This window comes from Mesoplodon densirostris, chromosome 16, assembly GCF_025265405.1.
Source record: "Mesoplodon densirostris isolate mMesDen1 chromosome 16, mMesDen1 primary haplotype, whole genome shotgun sequence".
Lineage (NCBI taxonomy): Eukaryota > Metazoa > Chordata > Mammalia > Artiodactyla > Ziphiidae > Mesoplodon > Mesoplodon densirostris.
Genome location: NC_082676.1, coordinates 72,185,975 through 72,206,629, shown reverse-complemented (window position 1 = coordinate 72,206,629; position 20,655 = coordinate 72,185,975). Strand labels below are relative to the sequence as shown.

Sequence of the window (20,655 nt, the reverse complement as noted above, 5' to 3'; positions counted from 1 at the left end):
ACAGAGGATTATGCACATATCCCATATATGCAAGTCTTCTTTAACCAAGGAGGAGGACCGACAGAAAGTTACAATATGCGGAGACTGAAAAACAACTCTGAATTAAAAAAATAATAAATTTATTTATTTATTTTTGGCTGCGTTAGGTCTTCTTTGCTGCACGAAGGCTTTCTCTAGTTGCGGCTAGTGGGGGTTACTCTTCCTTCTGGTGCACGGGCTTCTCACTGCGAGCACAGGCTCAGTAGTTGTGGTCCACAGGCTTAGTTGCTCCACAGCATGTGGGATCTTCCCAGACCAGGGTTTGAACCCGTGTCCCCTGCATTGGCTGGCAGATTCTTAACCACTGCGCCACCAGGGAAGCCCCAACTCTGAATTTATATTGGGGCAAACGTTTCCTTCTTAAATGCCTTGCTCTGAAGATAAACGTGGCTCCTCCTGCTGCTGGAGCTGGAGGGTGGGTGGGCGGGGCATGGCAAGGTTATTGCAGCTTCGTCCCTGGACGCCTTACATCACGCTCGCGGAATTCGCGTGCAGTGAAGCTTTCCAGCCTGCCACCCGCCGTGTCCTCATCCACCCCGTTGTCCCCGCGTCCCCGTCCATCCCCTGGCCACGGTCGTGCTGGACAGAGACTCCTGATCCAACGTGATGCTTGAGTTTGAGGCGGTCTTCTCTGGAAGCCACGGGCTCTTTTCCGTTCCCCACATCCTTAGAAGATTAACGTTCCCCTTCGCAGAGGGCCCTACAGAGGGTCAGGACCCCCGCCTCGAGACCCCCGACGCCCGCGGGCTCTGCAGCCTTCTGGGTATGGTAGTGGACGCCTCGCTCGCTCCCGCCGCCAGAGTGCGGCCTGGACTACAACTCCCGACAGGTTGCACGCCGCGCCTCCGCGCCCCGCAGCTGCGAGAGGACGGCCCGGGCGCGGCCTGGACTGCAACTCCCGACAGGCTGCGCGCCCCGCTGCTGCGAGAGGACCGGGAGGCGCGGGAGGCGCGCCCGACCCGGAGAGAAGGTTGTGGCGGCGGTCGCGGCTGGCGACATGGACAACGCGGGGAAGGAGCGAGAGGCGGTGCAACTCATGGCGGAGGCCGAGAAGCGAGTCAAGGCTTCCCACTCCTTTCTCCGAGGGCTCTTTGGGTGAGCGGGGGACCGCGCGTGCCCTGAGCGGGGGTCTCCGTCCCTGGCCGGCGGCCCCCCCAACTTCCCTCGGGGGCCCCCAGAATGCCCCAGGGGCCCTCAACCCTCACACGCCCTCCAGAGATTCCCCTAGGGCCCCTCGGCGCCCCCTGGAATCCCCAGAACGCCCCAGGCCGCCCCCACACTCTAGGGACCTCCTAGGACCCCCGGAGTCCCCCACCTGCCCTCCAGGGATCCCCTGAAACCCCCGGAGCCCTCCCCACGCACACCCTGGAACCCCACGGCGCTCCAGGGGCCCCCATGCGCACTCCAGGGATCCCCTAGGACCCCCGAAGGCCCCCACCCCCGCGCGGTGCGGTGTCCCACCGGCCGCGCGGGTGTGCGTGACCCTCCCCACGGCGGCCACACCGGTTTGTTATTTAGCCACGAGTGAGCCCACGCAGCTCGGGAGACCCGTGTGGGCGTGAGGCGCCGGGGAGTGGCGGGTCCCGGACCCCCAGCGCCTGGCCCGCGGTCTTTTGGGGGCGTCGGGCTGGCGGTGGGGCCGCGGCAGCCGCATTCCACCACCCGGTGCCCGTGCGTCTTGCGCCAAGTACAGGTTTAATAAATATCCGTGGGAGGAATGAGTACGTTTTCTCAAACTGGTGTCTTTTCCTTCACTGGAGATTGATGTGATACCCAGGGCCTCCTGTTGGATTAGGGATAACGCAACTCCTCTAAGTCTGCGTCATATGGGAATCCCGTTAATTTCCTATAATTCTTCTGTGCTCTCCTAGGGAAGGTCTTAAATTCGGATTTCCCAAAAAGCAGAGCCTGCATTGACAGTCCTTGGAAGAATTCTGGGCGGTTGACTATGTGAATGATTCAGCTGTTTAGGATGAGAGAGGCAGAAAGTTCGTGGTGGTTTACTCTTTTTCCTTTTGGAAGTGAAAGGTCCTCGGCCAACACCCAGAGCATGTTTTTATTCTGAGAAGGACCGGGGGTCCGTATTTAACTGTTGCACTATTAGACGCAGTTTTATTTCTGTACAAAATCGGTTTGGAATCTGCTAGTCTTGCCACCTTCGTTCTTTTGGTAATACTTTACCGTTGTTGATAATCTCCAGGAAATGCTCATATGCAGGTTTCATGCAGTGCACGTACTGCAGGGTGCAAAGATGCAGAAAGGTAAGGTTCCTGTCCTCAAAAATCTCTCGGGGCATTTATCCCAGCTGGTTTCTAAATTTCTCATGTGATGTGTGGTCTGCATTGTAGCAGTGAATTATAAATTTGTTCCCCTTTAAAAGTTATGGCAATACATAAGGAGCACTGCATGTCATAGCGCCTCAAGTTGGGAGGTGATCCTAAAGGCACAGCGTTTCAAGTCCAGATGTGCTTCCCTGGAAGAGAATCTGTAATTGGCAGAGGAAAAAAGCCGAGAGCACTTGATGCTTCTCAGGGGCGTGCTCCTTGCTGTGAAGAGGTGTTGCGTTATTGTTTTCGTGAAAGTAGGCCAGATCTTGAATCAGTAATCCTTAAGGGATTTTAAAAAGGCCTTTTGTCTTTTTTCTCCTTGGCTGTTGATCACCCGTTTCATTGGCAGGCTGTATAGGAAGACTTCATCCTCACCATTCACACTCAGTTTGCTTGAAAGTCATTGCATCCTAGGTCTGACCTGGATCCAGCAGGTCAGTTTATTATCCTCGCTTTGGGACCTCGGGCAAGTTCCTTAGCCCCTCTGTGCCTCAGTTTCCTCGGCTATGAAATGAGGGTAAGAGAAGTCTATCTCATAGTGAGTGAGGGTTTTGTGAGTATATGCTTGTAAAACATTTAGTCATTGAAGATGGGGATTATGAAATATTAATTAGTATCTTCATCAAAATTTTCAGGCCCAGTTATTTATCAAGGAAGCATCCGGACAGATCAAGTAACTTTGCCAGGATTTCGGAGCCAAAGACCTTTTGGACTGTATCATTGGTCTTTTAATGAAATAAAGTATTTGAAAGAGCTTTGCACCATGTAAGGGTTATTTATACTATGGACGACTGTGTTTTTAGTAATACTTGGCTCCAGAAAAACTTGGGGAAGAGGGTACTCAGAGTTCTGTGAGGTTTAATAGCGTTACATAATTCTTTGAAGCCAAAAACCAGGCCTAGTTTCTCTGTCAGTGACAGTGGGAAGACAGATTCTGTATCAGTTTCAGTTGTTCAGAATCTGATGTTACATCTAGCATCACTTGCACCTGTCATCACCCTTCTAAGCCTGGATATATGTTACTCCACCCTGTCCCCACTCCCTTAGCCAGAGAATTTTCCCATCTACGTGTTTTCCTTTATTTAAACCACAGTGTAATCTATCTTCATGTCAGGCTCCTTAATTAACAAAACATACCTGCATCAGTATCACCGAGCCCATCTGTTTAAGAGCTGACAGTGCTTTAAAGGGGGCTGGTGGTGCTGTCTGGGGCTCTGGCAGCCATTACAAGGTGCTCAGTGTACTTTACTGCAGATGTTTCACACCACGGACTCATTATCCCAGCTGCGGGTTAAAACCTGTTAGAAGTTGGTCCCCTTCACTCAGTGTTGATCCACCACCCACGCTAGTTTTGTGGCAATGCTGTATTCTCACTATTGTTCTGTAGCTCTTCCCTTTTGGTTGCTTTCAGTAAAATTAGATGAAAATATGCATTGTGTATTCCCGAGAAAAGGTCAGTCATGCGTTCTTCTGTGTGTAAGGCACAAGTCTAGGCTTGTCTGCAAGATGTCAGTGCTCCTTCCCCGCGTCCCACTGCAGGAAAGGAGCTGCTGGGATGCAGCCATCACAAGAAGCCACTGTTGTGGTGGTCTTTCTGTTTGACTGCCAGTTAAACAGTGATGTGTTTTTGTAGTTGTGTAATGAAATTAAAACTTATTCTTTTGCTGACTGAGCTTCGTATAGCAAAATTAACACCAAAAGAATTGTGTTTTGGTTTCATTTGTTTCCAGAGATGAGCTATTGAACTTTGTAGTTAATTTCAAATTTTAATTTAGCATCTTAACTACTGGTATGATGGTTAGCTGACCTGGGTCTGACAGCAAGATAGCTTTGCATTTCTCTTGTTATAGGAGACCACACTGGGTACACTGCCCAGCGCACATGGAGAGAGTGGATTAAGACTGACCGTGGGAAGATGTTCTGGAGGGTTAATGCTTCCTTCTCATGTTCTTGAATGTTCCCCAGTCTCAAAGCTTATAAGGAGCTGTAAATCTGGCAGTGTTGAAGTAAATTTAATGAAAGGCCCCGTAGGTTTATCTTGAAATAACTATAAGTTTATAATTTTTTAGCTAGTTGTGAAAATTGGGAATATTTCTTAAGCATTATAGGCCATTATCAGTATTCTTCACTCAGCTTTATTTTGTCAAAGATTGTGTTTAAATTTTGCCAAAATATGGTGGGGGCATGTGAAAGCATTTATAAAGCATTTAGGTCTGCCTCAGTTACAGTAGGTATTCAAATGCAGATTAAACTTTTAAGAAAAACATTAAGCTCAGATTTACTCAGAGACAGGTAGTATAGTATAAGAAATATATATGTATATTTACTCTTTATTTCCTATGTAATAAGAAATAGAGGACTTCCCTGGTGGCACAGTGGTGAAGAATCCGCCTGCCAACGCAGGGGACACGGGTTCGAGCCCTGGTCCGGGAAGATCCCACACGCCATGGAGCAACTAAGCCCATGGGGCACAACTACTGAGCCTTTGCTGTGCTCTAGGGCCCTCAAGCCACAACTACTGAGCCCGCACGCCACAGCTACTGAAGCCCGTGCACCTAGAGCCCATGCTCTGCAACAAGAAAAGCCACCACAATGAGAAGCCCGCACATGCAACGAAGAGTAGCCCCCGCTCGCCGCAACTAGAGAAAGCCTGCGTGCAGCAACAAAGACCCAACACAGCCCAATAAAAAGAAAAAAATAGAATAACCTATATGTTGAATAATTATATATTATAGAAGGTATATTATGTATGAACCATAATAATATATACTATTATATGTAAGAAGACCAAATATAGATTCTAGTTTACTAGCTTGGTGCCCCTGGCCAAGTAAATCATATTTGGAGCTTCTGTTTTTTTGGCTTTTGAATGGGCAGGGGGAAAGAATTTACTTGTCAGAGTTGTAAGGATTGAATGAGGTGTCAGAATGCTTATTAAGCTGCACAGAGCTATATTACTGGTACTTATAATCATTTGGTTTCCTAATTTGAGTGTCAATGTCAAGTTACGGTTTGTATATCAAGTGATAAACTCTCACAAGATTGGCCCTTTTCTGTCTGCATTTTTGCAGTGTTCACCATATATTCTCTCATTCTTGTGAGCCCTGCGAGGTGCAGAGTGCTTTACAAGAAGTAGGGAGGACTGGGGTGGCCTGTGGCTCTAGGATGTAAGGTCCTGGGGCGTCTGCCTTAGTTGGTGGCTTTGGCCCAGCACCTCCTGCAGCACGTGGCTGTGGCAGGCATGTGTGGACTCTGGTGGATGTGGATACAGATGTTGATTTGTTTTCTTGTACTCTTTTGTCTAGTTTCAAGAGCAAAGGTAACAAGGAGCAGGGGAGGAGTTCATGTCACTTTCTTCTGTTTTCTTAAATATGTGTTTGTAGTAAATCCATATATGGTAGGAAAATGCAAGGAGCACAGAAGGGTTTCAGTTGAAAAGTAAAATTTTCCCTGAGTCCTCACTCTCCTAAATCTTACTCAGCAGAAGTAACCATTTAACTTTCTTTTTGATTCTTTTGATGGTTACTGCCATAAGTCTCAGTAATTTTAGAATACTTCTACTACCAGATTTATTCATTTTAGATAATATTTGTCGATCCTGCCACATAGCTTAAGTGGCAGTGCATTTTCTCCTTCACCTCTTGATTTCAGTTAATTCTCAATCTCCAAATTTTATCTTTTATATGTAAGTAACATTTAAATTTATAATTCTACTTTAAAAAATTTTCAGATAGTTCCCTATTTCTGTGAGTTATAGAGTGGCCGTGAGTATCATGTCTAAACTGGGATATTTTTGAGTTGCCAAGAAAACGGGTATAACCTAGGAGTGTCCCCGCAACCAGGACGGAGGATCATCCTAGTTAAAGGCGACTCTATAATCTATTTTTATGCTTTCACTTTACATTCATTTGATTAGATGATAAAATGGGTAAAACTTCCATACCTCAAGTATTTTCAGTTAGTGATGCTTGTGAGTGCACAGTAAGGAGACTTTGAAAATAGAATCTCAGAGTGTTAATCACGTCTGTATTTGAATAGAGCTTAACGTAAGTAATGGTAATTTAATTAAAATCTAACAAAGTAATAGATCAATTCTTTCTTGGGTTAAAATATGTTTTTCACAGTAAGGAAGTATCTTCCAATTCGGTTTTAATGGGTGTTTTCATTAGGGATTGAATGAGGGCCTTTTCAGTAACGTCAGGTAAGCGTGACTTTTTTTCTTAGTTATTAGTATATTAACTAATGGATAGCCTCATACTGAACTCTGCTTGCATCCCTTGAATAACCCCTCTGGATTATAATGTATTATTTTTACTATGGGATTCTGTTTTTAAATATTTTACTTCAAATTCTTTTATTTACAATTCTTTTGTGTATAGTCTTTCTCAGATTGAAGTATTGATGTCACAGGCAGTCATGTCACAGGTACTCTCATAAAAAGAATTTGTAAGTTTTTCTTTTTTCCCATGCTCTGGTTTTTGGATTTTTAAATAGAATCCTCTTACAGTGATATCATCTTGGGCTTTTTGGTGGGTATTTCTTTGATAACTTTCTCTTTTTTCCCTCTGGAATTTATAATGTTTAAACTTTCTATCTCTGCTGAGGTCAGTTTTGGTAAATTGTATTTTACAAGGAAATTATTCATTTCATCCAAGTTTTAAAATTTATTTGCAGAGTTTTGCAAAGTAGTCTTTTTATGACTTTTAAAATGTTATTGCAGCAGTTATTTCCCTCTTTTTACTTCTTACTTATGTGTTAGTGCTTGTCCCCCTTTTTGTCTTGATTCTTTTTCTTTAAACAACTGATATTTTGACTTATGAGTTTTACTAGTTTCCTGTTTTCTACATTATTAATTTCTCTTTTGCCTTTATTACTTTCTTTTGTTTTTTTCCCTTGACTTTTTGGGGGGTGAGGGGTGGTATTTAATTCATTATTTCTATTTTATTTATATGGATCCAAATATGCATGGATGAATTTTCCTTTAAAACTGTATTACTGTTTTAATTGCATCCCATAGATACTGATATATAGTGTTTTTATTTTAATTTGTTTCATCTTTGACCCAGGAGTTCTTTGAGGGTTTTGTTCCAGGTAGAAGGGCCTTTTTTGTATATTATTAATTTCTAGCTTTATTTCATTATGGTCAGAGAACGTACTGAGGTTTTCTTTGCCACCTAATGTGTGATTGGTGTTCCTGAGTGATCCACGTGCCCTTAAGAAGTGGGTTTTCTCTTTTCAGAGTGTATGACTTGCTAGAGATCCCTGAGATCTGGTTACTGATTATGTTGTTTAGGTCTTTCATGTCTATATTTTTTGTCCACTTGACCTGTTTTGGACTAAAAGGGGTATATTAATATCTCCTTTTATGAGTGTATTTCTGTCTTCTTGGATCTATTGTAATTTTTTTAGTTCTTTTTTTTTATTGTAAAATAACATAACATTTACCATCGTAACCATTTTTAAGTGTAGAGTTCAGTAGTATTAAAGTACATTCATATTGTTGTGCAGCCGTCACCACCATCCCATAACTCTTGTCATCTTGTAAAACTGAAACTCTATACCCATTAATAACTCCCCATTCTCTGCTCCCCCAGCCCCTGGAAACCACCATATACTTTCTCCGTGATTTCAGCTATGCTGAGTACCTCATATAAGTGGAATCATACAGTATTTGTGTTTTTGTGATTGGCTTATTTCACCTAGCATAATGTCCTCAAGCTTCATCCATATTGTAGCATATTTCAGAATTTCTTTCCTTTATAAGGCTGAATAATCTGTCATATGTATATACCACATTTTGCTAATCCATTCATTCATTAATGGACACTAGGGTTGCCTCCACATTTTAGCTATTGTGAATAATGCTGCTATGAATATGATTGTACAAATATCTCTTCAAGACCCTGCGTTTCATTCTCTTGGGTATACACCCCAAAATGAAATTGCTGGATTATATGGTAATTCTACTTTTAATTTTTTGGGAACTGCCATACTGTTTTTCCACAGTAGCTGTACCATTTTACATTCCCACCAACAGTGCACACAGGTTCTAATTTCTGAACATGCTTGTCAGCACTAGTTATTTTCTGTTTTTTTTTTTTTTTAAATAATGGCCATTCTGACAGGTGTGAGTTGCTATCTCATTGTGGCTTTGACTTGCATTTCCCTAATGATTAGTGATGTTGAGCATCTTTTCATATGCCTATTGGCCGTTCATATATCTTCTTTGGAGAAATGTCTATTCAAGTCATTTGCCCATTTTTGAATTGGTTTGTTTTTTTGTTATTGTTGAGTTTTAGGAGTTCTCTTTATATTCTGGATATTAATCCCTTATCAGGTATGTGATTTGCAGATATTTTCTCCCATTCTGTATGGTGCCTTTTTACTCTGTGAATAGTGTCTGTGATGCATAAAATTTTTTAAATTTTCATGAAATGCAATTTGTCTATGTTTCTTTTCTAAGCTGTGCCTTTAGTGCCATATCGAAGATAATCATTGACAAATCCAGTGTCATGAAGCTTTTGCTGTTTGCTTCTAAGATTTTTTTGTTGTCCTAAGTATCCCATTTAGGTCCTTGATCCATTTTGAGTTAATTTTTCTATAAGGTGTTAGGCAAGGGTCCAGCTTTATTCTTTTGCAAGTCAGTATCCGGTTTTCCCAGCACCGTTTGTTGTAAAGACTGTCTTTTCCCTGTTGAATATTTTGGCACCCTTATCAAAAATCATTTGCCCATATGTGCAAAGATTTATTCATGCGTTCTCTATTCTAGTCCGTTGGTCTATATGTCTTTTTTTATGCCTGTACCACATTGTTTTGATTACTGTATCTTTGTAGTAAGTTTTGAAATCAGGAAGTATGAGCCCTCCAGTTTTGTTCTTCCTTCTCAAGATTATTTTGGCATTTAGGATTCCTGTAATTTCTGCCGTAGAAAGGTGGCTGCCAGGTTTTGGTACATAGATATTCACAATGAATATAATTTCATTTGAATCGTATCTTTAGCATTATGAAGTGAATTTCTTTATTTCATTTAATACTTTTGAGCCCCAATTCTACCTTGTCTGATGCCAGCAATCCCTGCTTTCTTGTTACTTGCGTTTGCCTGTTTTAGAGCTGTGTTAGGTAAGAGGATTATACCTGATGCCTGTTGCCGTGTGGCCTGTGCCGCCTCCCCCCAGGGAGAGGGCCGCTCCCCTCCCCGTTGAGTCCAGGCGCAGTGGCCTGAGTCCAGGCAACGTGGCCCGGACTGACTTTGAGGTAGGAAGTGAGAGCAGAAGCTGCAGGGGTCATCTGTGCTTCCCTCATGAGAGGAGTACACCCGATGGGGGCCGCATTCCAGAACAGAGAGAAGACCCACGGGGAAGGAGCCAGCAGGGGCACAACCAGCACGAGGTAGCGTGAGAGAGAGAGAGAAGCTTTGGGAAGACTTGGGGATATTTCTTTTTTTTTTTTTTTCTATTTTTTTTATTAGTTTCTGCTTTATAACAAAGTGAATCAGTCATACATATACATCTGTTCCCACATCCCCTCCCTCATGCATCTCCCTCCCTCCCACCCTCCCCATCCCTCCCCTCCAGGCAGTCACAAAGCACCGAGCGATCTCCCTGTGCTCTGCGGCTGCTTCCCACTATCTATCTAGCCTACGTTTGGTAGTGTATATATGTCCATGCCTCTCTTTCGCTTTGTCACAGCTTACCCTTCCCCCTCCCCATATCCTCAAGTCCATTCTCAAGTAGGTCTGTGTCTTTATTCCCGTTTTACCCCTAGGTTCTTCATGACATTTTTTTTTCTTATATTCCATATATATGTGTTAGCATACGGTATTTGTCTTGTTGCAATAAATCTAACAAACCCAGGTTGACATATTTGGCAAACTCCCGACCAGCTCTTTATCTTGAGGCTTTCAGAATCGCTTTATTTTAGTTGTGTCTGTCATATTGAGCACAGAGTTGGGCTTGGTTTGTTTAGATGTGTGAGCAGATCTAAAAATCTTCAGCACATTTACATTATTGGTATGACTGGCATATGGATGATTTTTTTTTTTTTTTGCGGTACGCGGGCCTCTCACTGCTGTGGCCTCTCCCGTTGCGGAGCACAGGCTCCGGACACGCAGGCTCAGCGGCCATGGCTCACGGGCCCAGCCGCTCCGCGGCATGTGGGATCTTCCCGGACCGGGGCACGAACCCGTGTCCCCTGCATCGGCAGGCGGACTCTCAACCACTGCGCCACCAGGGAAGCCCTGGATGATTTTTAATTCTGTCATTTTGTTATATGTGTTATGTACAGCTGACCCTTGAACAACATGGGTTGGAACTGCGTGGGTCCACTTACACGCAGGTTTTCTTCAGTAGTAGGTACTGCAGTGCTGCCCAGTCTGTGGAATGCGAGGATGTGCGCGGGCGTGTTTGGAGGGCTGGCTGCACCAGGGTCAGCGCACCAACCCCCCGCACTGTTCAAGGGTCAACCGCATTATGTTTTATTTGCAGTTTTTCTTCATGGGATCTCTTTTCTTTGCTTTTTATTTAGGAAATTTCATAATTTTATTTTACTGCCTACCTTTATGCCATGAATCTTTTTTAATATCCTTCGCTCAGTTTCCTTACTTAGGCATCTAGTATTTTGTCTGCCCTGGAAAAAATCCATTACCTACCTATGTGCCACTCAGAGAGGGTGTTCTACTTACCCCTTTATCCAGGGTGTGTGTGTATCGGAGAGGTTCAGTTATTCTTCCTCCGCTTACAGTGGGGTTATGTCCTGATAAACCCCTCGTAAGTTGAAAATGTATTTAATACACCTAACCTACCGAACATGATAGCTTAGCCTGGCCTTCCTTCAACATGCTCAGAACACTTCCATTAGCCTACAGTTGGGCAAAACAATCTAGCACAAGGCCTATTTTATAATAGTGTGGAATGTCTCTTGCTAGTCATTGAATAGGTACTGCAAGTGAAAAGCAGCGTGGGCATCTGGGTCCAGAATGGTTGTGAGTGTGTCGGTGATCACATGACTGACTGCGAGCGCAGCTGGTGTCCCTGCCAGACCCATCACAAGAGACGGTCTACTGCATATCGCTAACTTGGGGAAGGATCAGAATTCGAAGCCTGGCCTCTCCTGAACATTCCGCCTTCTATCAGGACGTTAGTGCGGCTTCGTTGATGACTAGGGTCGTGGGGGTGGGTGGGGCTTGCTGCCCCTCCAGTTCTGCCTCCTCCCGTTTCCTGAGACCCTGAGTTTATTTCCACCTCCGCCTTCTTCCCTTCACTGCCAAGCCTCCTCTCCCCCTCCCTCCCGCAGAAGCACGTCTTCTGGAGTCTGCCACCTCTAGCCAGGCCACCCTTCCAGCCCCCCAGTTGCTTCAGGTCTCATACCTGCCTCCTTGACCCCACTCTGTGGCTCCTCCTTGCTGGGGTCTTGTCGTCTGTGAGCTGCTTTTGCTGGGACCCTGCCGCACCTCCTCTTGTGTCCAGGCGTCCCCTCCTGATTTCTAGCAGGGGCTGTGTCCCTGGCTCTGCTAGTTCAGGGTCTTTATTTTCCCAGCTTTATTTAAATGAAGTCTTGTTGAATTCTGTCTGCTAGTTTTGCCATGAGTGTATTACGGGTGGTTGTATCTGCTCCTTGTTGATCTGTGTGGTTCTGGAGGATGCTGAGGACGCGCTTGTATTTAGGCAGCCATCATTGTCCTATGGGAATTACAAGTCTGAAAGATAAAATTCAGTTTAAAAATTGAATTTTTATAAAGATTGAAATTAAATATGGAAACTTCTCTTGGCAAGTCATGTTGTGTGTGTCATTTCTGAGTTTATCCAGTAATTCCTATTTTTGGCTTCCTTGTAATATTTAAGTATCTTGGTTTGTTTTACTAAAAGGTCCAATCTATACATATCTCTTCTCTTCAAGAGAGGTGACTCCCCATATCAAGTCAAGGCCTTAGGACTATTACCAAATAAAGTCCAAGTAGCTTTCTTTGCTGTACCTGTTCTTGTAACTTTATTTCAGCAAGTTATGCTTAAATGCAGCTACTTTTGTCAGACAGTCTTTAACTGTCTCAGATTGTTTCCTGTGTCTGAGAATCTGTGATTATTTTTTCTTACATAAATGGCAATAAAGTGAGATGGTCTCAGAAGATGGAATCCCAGGGTCCAGGGCAAAGCACTGAGGCCACCTGTCAAGTTTGAGGCCCCTGCTTGTCTTTTGCCAGCTGCTCTGGGGGCGGTGCCCTGGGGCTTGGAGCTGTGTCTGCTCTTGGGGGCGGGGGGAGCCGATAGATGCCTGCGTTTGTTGGTAGGCAGTCCGACTGACTCCAAAGCCTGCGTGCTTGCACTACTCCTCCAGTTACTGGTTTGTGAAAAAGCAGAGGACGTCAGTCAAGCAGTTACAGGCATTTGGGACAAGAATTCAGATGAGCACTAAGGAAAGTATCTCCCTGGGCCTCTGCATTCCACCTGCTGCAGGCGCCCTGCTTCCTCATCACGTGGAGGAACAGACATATTAAACCCAGACCGAAAATAACCCTGAAAGGGTTAAGTTTATCTAGGAAAACTCCCAAGTTTTAGAATCTGTGATTACAGATGTGACGTATCAGATGAAAGTAAATTGCTCGTTGGAGGGTAAAAAGTAGAATAAACAGTTGTATATGGCTGTGATGTTGTGATATATGAAATATATATTTGTTCTCCACCCTGGGTTCCTGGCACGGAGCTGGTAAAGGCTTGTAAGACCCTGAGTGGTGAGGGTGAGAGGGGCGTCTTGTTATTCATAAGAAGCCCCTTTCAACCCTACCTGGGTTATGCTGATGAGGTGACTCAAGGTGGGTCCTGATGGCTTCAGGATGGGGGCTGGTTGTCAGAGGAAGCAGCCAGTGATTAGAGGGCTGGAACTTTCAGTCCCACCCCCGAGGGGATTGAGTCGGTCACCAGGGTAGTCAGTCCCTCTGCCGTGAGCCTTGTAAAAACCCTACAGGACAGGGCTCAGAGAGCTTCCGGGTTGGAGACACATGGAGGTGCTGCTCCCAGGGAGAGGGTGCTCCCGGGGAGAGGGGGGCTGCGGGCGCCCTCCCAACATGCCTGCCCTGTGCCTCTCTCCCGTTTTGCTGTTTCTCAGCTGTGTCCTTGATAAGAAACCAGTGATAGGAGTGTGTTTCTCTGAGTTCTGTGAATCCTTCCAGCAAATTATCGAATTTGAGGAGGAGGTTGTGGGAACCCCTGATTTGTAGCCAGTCGGTCAGAAGAACGGGGGACCCGGCACTTGCAAAGGGCATCTGAAGTGCGGGTGCTCAACCTGTGGGGTCTGTGCGGAACTGAATTGAGTCGCAGGACATCCCGCTGGTGGCCGCAGGGAATTGGAGAGTTGCTTGGCATAGAAAACCCACGTTTGGTGTCAGAAGTGTTGTGAATAGAGAAACTGTTTCCTTTAATGGTAGAGGTATTTTAAACAGACTTTGAATTTTTCACTTCTTTTCGGGATGCTTTCTGTATTTGCTTGTTGTTTTGAGGGGCACGGGGGGAAACTTGCAGACCTGTGATGTGGGCTGTTTCTTCCATGCAGACGCTGGGTCTCCAGCCTCGTGATTGAGGCCTGTGAACCAGGCCCTGTGCTGGACCCTGTCCCGGCATCGGCCTGGTGGCTGGAGTGGTGTCACTGGTGAACGAGGAGGAGGAGCCCCTCCCAGGCCCGGGAAACTCAAAGTGATCCCTGTGTTCAGTCTTTCCACACGGTTTGACAGCCCTTCAGGGTGTTCTGGTGATGAAGCTGAATTTTTTTTTTTTTTTTCTGTACGCGGGCCTCTCACTGCTGTGGCCTCTCCCGTTGCGGAGCACAGGCTCCGGACACACAGGCTCCACGGCCATGGCTCGCGGGCCCAGCCGCTCCGCGGCATGTGGGATCCTCCGGGGTCGGGGCACGAACCCGTGTCCCCTGCATCGGCAGGCGGACTCTCAACCACTGCGCCACCAGGGAAGCCCTGATGAAGCTGAATTTTGTCTCTAGTCCTGCTTTGGCGTCATCACAGCTCTGTGATTGTCACGCGGTAGGACACTCCTGCTCCAGATCTCGTGGGTTAAGAGCAGCGTTCTTTCCGCCTCAGCAGTTGCCCCGCTTCTCTGGGGCATATCTCTTGGTGTGTGTCATTGGTCCCCACGGCTCTTGATTTGGTGTCTCTGGCCCCCACCTGCGCACATGCTCAGTTGCAGTTTCCCGCTGCTCCCAGGTAGCTCTCACTTACCACGAGGAAAATGCAAGACTTTGGATGAGAGGAGGATTAATAGGCTGGTCTGCGTGTAGATGTCATCGGAGCTCTTTGGAATAACGGGCTGTGATTTTTCCCAGGCTGATTTTTTTTTCCTCCTAAGCATTAAAACGGGAACAGGTGGGGGCCGGGGGGAGGTAGTGAAGAGAAGCAGAGGCTCGGGCCCAGCTCTGCTGCTCCTGGGGGCTGGGGGAGGCGTGTGACTCTCACCCCATCTCCTTGGAACCTGGGGCGGGGATGTTAGACACCCTCAGACTTCTCCAGCACTGAAGTTATATACTCTTCTTGGCATTCTGACCTCCTCCTGGGTAAGGACTTTGTTTTCTTAGTGATTTCTGGCAGGTCAGTGCCATGTACTGTACTGTATCACTTTATAATGTAGACTCCCTCAATGAAACTTGTTTCTGTTTTTGAGGGTCTTCTACCTCACTTATAGAGGCTCTGGGTAACAATCAGTTGAATATGTGAATGTGAATTCTGAATATTTGTCCTTAAAACTTATAAAAATCAACGTTCATGGGTGTAGAACACAGTAGGCATTTGGAGTGACTTAAAAGTATGCTTTTTTCATGAATTCTTTAAGTTATGTCTGTTTATGACACATGAGTTCTCTGGTGCTTTTAACATGAGAATTTTTCTGGTGATTCTGTTTTAGGAGAGGTGAGGCAGGGTTCATTCATTATTTTTATAAACATCGCTAAACCCGTTATCAGGTGTCAGCTCCACCACTGACCTTGGCTGGATGACCTTGGGCAAGCCATTGACCTCCAGGTACAGTTTTCTCTTCTGTAACATGGAGATCTTTTGTGGTCGTTGTAATAATGAAGATGACGTAAGGCGTGTGGAAATGTGCAGCATAAAACCTGGCATAATGTAGGTGTTCTATTATTCCTAGCTGAACCTGCTTCTGAAAATAATAGGATAAAGTACATTTTAATTAAGCTAGTTTTATTTGGAAACCTTTAATAAGAACGATTGCACTGGACTTCCCTGGTGGCGTAGTGGTTAAGAATCCGCCTGCCAGTGCAGGGGACAGGGGTTGAGCCCTGGTCTGGGAAGATCCCACGTGCTGCGGAGCAACTCAGGCCATGAGCCGCAACTACTGAGCCTGTGCTCTAGAGCCTGTGAGCCACAACTACTGAGCCCACGTGCCACAACTACTGCAGCCCACGCGCCTAGAGCCCGTGCTCTGCAACAAGAGAAGCCACCGCAATGAGAAGCCCGCACACCGCAACGAAGAGTAGGCCCTACTCGCCACAACTAGAGAAAGCCTGCGAGTAGCAACGAAGACCCAACGCAGCCAAAAATAAATTAAAAAAAAAAAAAAAGAATGATTGCACTATAATTACAGTTCAAGATGCCTGGTACATGTTAGAAAAATAAGATACAGAAAGTGGCAAGCCTCTGTTAGCTCCAAGGAGCTGTGGCTAGGATTGAAAGCTTTCTCAAGTTGAGGATTTTCCATTGGGATCATTAGCTTTTTTTTTTTTTTTTTTTTAATGTAGCTGTGAAGTAGAGAAAAAGGAACATGAAGGTGTGAGTGAGAGAAGGCGTTGCCTGTTCTGATGCTTCATTTTTGGTGTGGTTTGTTGCCATCCTATCATTGGCTGTGTGACATAGCTTCCAAAAGGGTTTTTTTTTTAGAGGGGAGAGGAACAGCTTTATTGAGATATAATTCACATACCATACAATTCACCCGTTTCAAGTGTCCAGTTGAGTAGTTTTAAGCATATTCACCAAGCTTTGCAGCTATCACAACAAGCAGTTTTAGAACATTTTCATCACCCCAGAAAGAAACTCTGCACCCTCCCCCCTCATTTTTCTCTAGCACTTCCAGCTCTAGGCAACCATCAGTCTGCTTTCTGTCTTTGTAGATTGGCCTGTTGTAGACCTTTCGTGTGAATGGTGTGTCCTCTGGGACTGGCTCTTCACTTCACATGATGTTTTTTGAAGGCTCGTCTACCTTGTAGTATGATCAGTACTTCATTCCTTTCTATTGTCTGATCTCCTCTATTGTGTGTGTACCTCCTTTATCATTTGATGGACCTTTGGGTTGTTTCCATTTTTGTCTGTCATGAATAATGCTGCTGTGAACATTTGTGTACAAGTTTTTGTGTGGACTAACATTTTCATTTCTCTTGGGTATGTACCTAGGAGTAGAATTTCTGGGTCATATAGTAACTATGTTTAACCTTTTGAGCAGCTGCCAAACTGTTATCCAAAGTGGCTTTTTATACAATTTGCCACTTGTACCAGCAGTATATGAGGGTTCCAGTTTCCGTACATCCTCCCTAACATTTGTTAGATCTGTCTTTTGATTCTAGCCAGCCTAGTGGGAGTGAAGTGATATGTCGTTTGTGGTTTGATTTGCATTTCTCTGATGGCTAATGATGTTGAGTATCATTCATTCATTCATTCATTTATATTTTTGGCTGCGTTGAGTCTTCGTTGCCACGTGCTGGCTTTCTCTAGATGCGGCGAGCGGGGGCTACTCTTTGTTGTGGTGCACGGGCTTCTCATTGCGGTGGCTTCTCTTGTTGCGGAGCGTGGGCTCTAGAGCGCAGGCTCAGTAATTGTGGCGCACGGGCTTAGTTGTTCTGCGGCATGTGGCATCTTCCCGGACCAGGGCTCGAGCCCGTGTCCCCTGCATTGGCAGGCGGATTCTTAACCACTGGGCCACCAGGGAAGCCCTGGGTTTTGTTTTTACTTTTAAGTCTGAATAAACATAGTGCTGAACTCTTGGATATTAAAAGTGTCAAGATGTCTTTATCCTAATTTCCCTTGAAAAATATACTTCTCATTTCTCAGAATGAGAAAGTGAGAAAGTGCTCCAGTTTTCATGCATGGAAAAGACTCTGGTTGAGGGTGTAAGCCCTGGGTCCTGCCACATCTGTATTTGAGTCTCAGTTCTGTGGCATCCTTGCTGTGTGGCTACTTTCTTATGCCTCAGTTTCCTCATCTGGACAACAGGGATAATTAGAGTAACTCCTTTGAACAGCTGTTAAGGTTCTCTAATGCTGGTCTGGCACATAATAAGTGCTCATTAAATGTTTATTATTTGAGGGAGGAGGGGAGGATTAGGGATGTGGATGGTTGGTATAGTAAAACTTAACCTCATTTTTAAATTTTTCTCAGAGGAAACACAAGAATAGAAGAAGCTTGTGAAATGTATACCAGAGCTGCAAATATGTTCAAGATGGCTAAGAATTGGAGCGGTATGTATACAGTTTTTGTTTGTTTGCTTTTTAGGCAAATAACTTAAAATCACTTTGAAGGAGGAAATGACTGTCTGCCTTCCCCTTAGAAAAACTGCTGGCTGTGGACCGGGAGAGGGGGTCCTTGATCCAAGGGAACAAAGCTTGAAATCCTGGCTAAAGTTTAAGCGTAGAGGCTGTGTCTGTTTTAGTGTCTGTAAACCACTTCATACAGTGGGCATGTGGTGATTTAAAAGACTTAAAGTTACTTGCATTTAAGAATAGTAATCTTTGCTTCTTATTAATGTGCTTAAATAAATTCAGTACCACAAGGAATGAAAGTTGTAGTAAAACTTATTGAAAACAAGTAGGATAAACAGGAGAGTCTGCTTTTGTTTACCTAAACCTTGGTGAAGAATTTCTAACCATTCCTTACTCTGATAACTGGTTGTGGTCCACTGAGAAATGCAGCAGTGGGAGGTGTTATTTCTGTAAACCCTGACAGACTCGTCAGTTTCTAACATAATGCTTTCTACCGGGGGAAATTACACAAAATAAAATCAGAATTCTTTTCATCGTTTTGAGAGGGGATGGCTCTTTCTAACACTGATTTGAGAAACAAATTTATCCTCTGCCCCTGGAGAAAGAAGTTCTGTGCTGGGGTTTTTCTGTAGTGCAGGTGGAGACAGCCTTTGACGGGGCAGGACATGGGTCTCCAGCCCCCTCGCACCTGCAGATGACCTGAGGCAGGGCCTTGCCCTCTCTAAGTGTGTTTCCCCGTGTGCTTTCCCAGCTTGATCGAGATGTCAGTGACACATCACATTGTGTAAGCGTGAGGTGTGCGGTGTGACGATTTTCCCCCTTGCTTCTAAGGCTGATACTTTAAAAATCATTTCAGTGAAGAAAATGCTGTTGAACTAGATGACCCTAAAAGGTCTTTTCTGGCTGTGAAATTCTTTTTCTAGGTTTAGTTGTAGGTTAAAAAGGTATGTTCTGTTTCCAAAGTGCATTTATACCTGAATTATAATGTATTTTAAAATGGAGGAGAAAACAGTATTAGCATTCACATCTTTTGTTTGGTTCAGGTCCTGTAATCATACGTAAAAAGTGACCTTATCTAAAAAGACCCTTTATTTATTTCATCTTTTGACCAGATGTTCTAAACTTTGGAAATTCCTTTCCGAGGGGCATTACTGGTTATGTAACTGAGGGGGACGTGTGGGCACTCCCCACCCCGACCCCAGTGATCTCTTGCCTGGACCGTCACCTCCCTGCTTCTTCACTTTCCTAGTGTGTTTTAATGAGGAAAACAAAGTAATCCCGTTAAATCTTAAGTCAGGTCATGTTATTTCAAATCAGAGCTACAGTTCTTCATGGTGCCCTTCAGGATCTACTCGATCTCCCATCCCCTCCCGACTCTGGATGCTTCTCCTGCCCACCCGCTCCTTCCCCGGCTCTTTCCTCTGAGCCTCTGCCTGTGCTGTGCCCTCCCTCTGGCACCCTCTTGCCTACAGTAGGGCGTGGCCAGTCCCTGTTTTTTCCAGGTCCTTCTACAAATGTCATCGTCGTCTTAGGTCTTTCCTGGCCGTTGCTTTTAAAGATAGCAGTCCTCTCTTCTGGGAAGCCCCGTTCCCTTTTCTCTGATGCCCTTACCACCATCTAGCAAAAATAAATGAAGTACATTTGTTCATTTGTATTGTCTGTGCTTTTATTATGTGCTGTCCCTCACTAGAACATAAACCTTAGAAAGCCAGGGTGTTTCTGGGCTTTATCTCTGCCCTACCTACAGGCCCTGGACCAGTATGTGCAACACGATAGATACTCAGCCTATTTGTGTAGTGAATTAATAAGTATTAGGTTCTTTGAACTTGGGATTAACAGATACACACCACTATACATAAAATAGATAAACAACAAGGACCTATTGTATGGCACAGGAAACTATACTCAATCTTTTGTAATAACCTGTAATGGGAAAGAATCTGAAAATGAATAGATATATATATAACTGAAACACTTTGCTGTACACCTGAAACTAACACAGCATTTGTAAATCAACTCTACTTCAATTTAAAAAATGGTTAAACAATGAAATAAACTGAAAAAAAATCAGGTTCTTTGCATTTACTTCCATGTCCTAGTGGTGGTGATCACGACACACACCGCATTTGTTTATAGTTTTAGAAGTTCTTTTATAAACGAATTCATCTGCTCCTCCGATTTTGAGAGGTCATCCTGGCAGGTATTAGATGTTTACAGTTGAGGAAATTGGGCCTGAGAAAGTGTGTAACTTTGTCTTTAAAGGAGCATGTATTAAACCACTTCCAAGTTCGGAGAGATGGAGCTGGCATTTGTTAATGATGGTGGGAGTGAGTGCTCAGACTGCAAAAGTGAGCCCGCACCTAGTTTTGGAAGGTGGGAGCGTGAAATTGTAAAATCAAAGCTCTTAATATTGTCTGGGGGAGGACTTCCCTGGTGGCGCAGTGGTTAAGAATCCGCCTGCCAGTGCAGGGGACACGGGTTTGATCCCTGGTCCGGGAAGATCCCACATACCACAGAGCAACTAAGCCCGTGCACCACCACTCCTGAGCCTGCGTGCCACAACTACTGAAGCTCGCATGCCTAGAGCCCATGCTCCACAATAAAGAGAAGCCACCACAATGAGAAGCCCGCGCACCACAACGAAGAGTAGCCCCTGCTCACCGCAACTAGAGAAAAGCCCGCGCGCAGTAACAAAGACCCAGCGCGGCCAAAAAATCAATCAAATCAATCAATCAGTTTATTAAAAGAAAAAAAATCATCAGGGGAAGTGGAGCCAACATGGCAGAGCCTGGATGCCCTGCTGTTACCCTCA

At 44.9% G+C, this 20,655-nt stretch overlaps 1 protein-coding gene across 2 annotated transcripts in view; it reads left to right on the top strand.

Annotated features, from left to right (window-relative positions):
* Positions 1 to 916: 916 nt before the first annotated feature.
* The window catches only part of NAPB (NSF attachment protein beta), a 40,854-nt gene continuing 21,115 nt past the window's right edge, over positions 917 to 20,655 (top strand). The window contains exons 1-2 of one of the 2 annotated variants that reach the window (XM_060078659.1): positions 917 to 1,134; positions 17,743 to 17,822. In XM_060078659.1, the coding sequence (XP_059934642.1) occupies positions 1,037 to 1,134; positions 17,743 to 17,822 (178 nt within the window). In that variant the 5' untranslated portion in view covers positions 917 to 1,036. The remainder of the gene's footprint in view (positions 1,135 to 17,742; positions 17,823 to 20,655) is intronic. The other variant, XM_060078660.1, reaches the window with a different exon arrangement.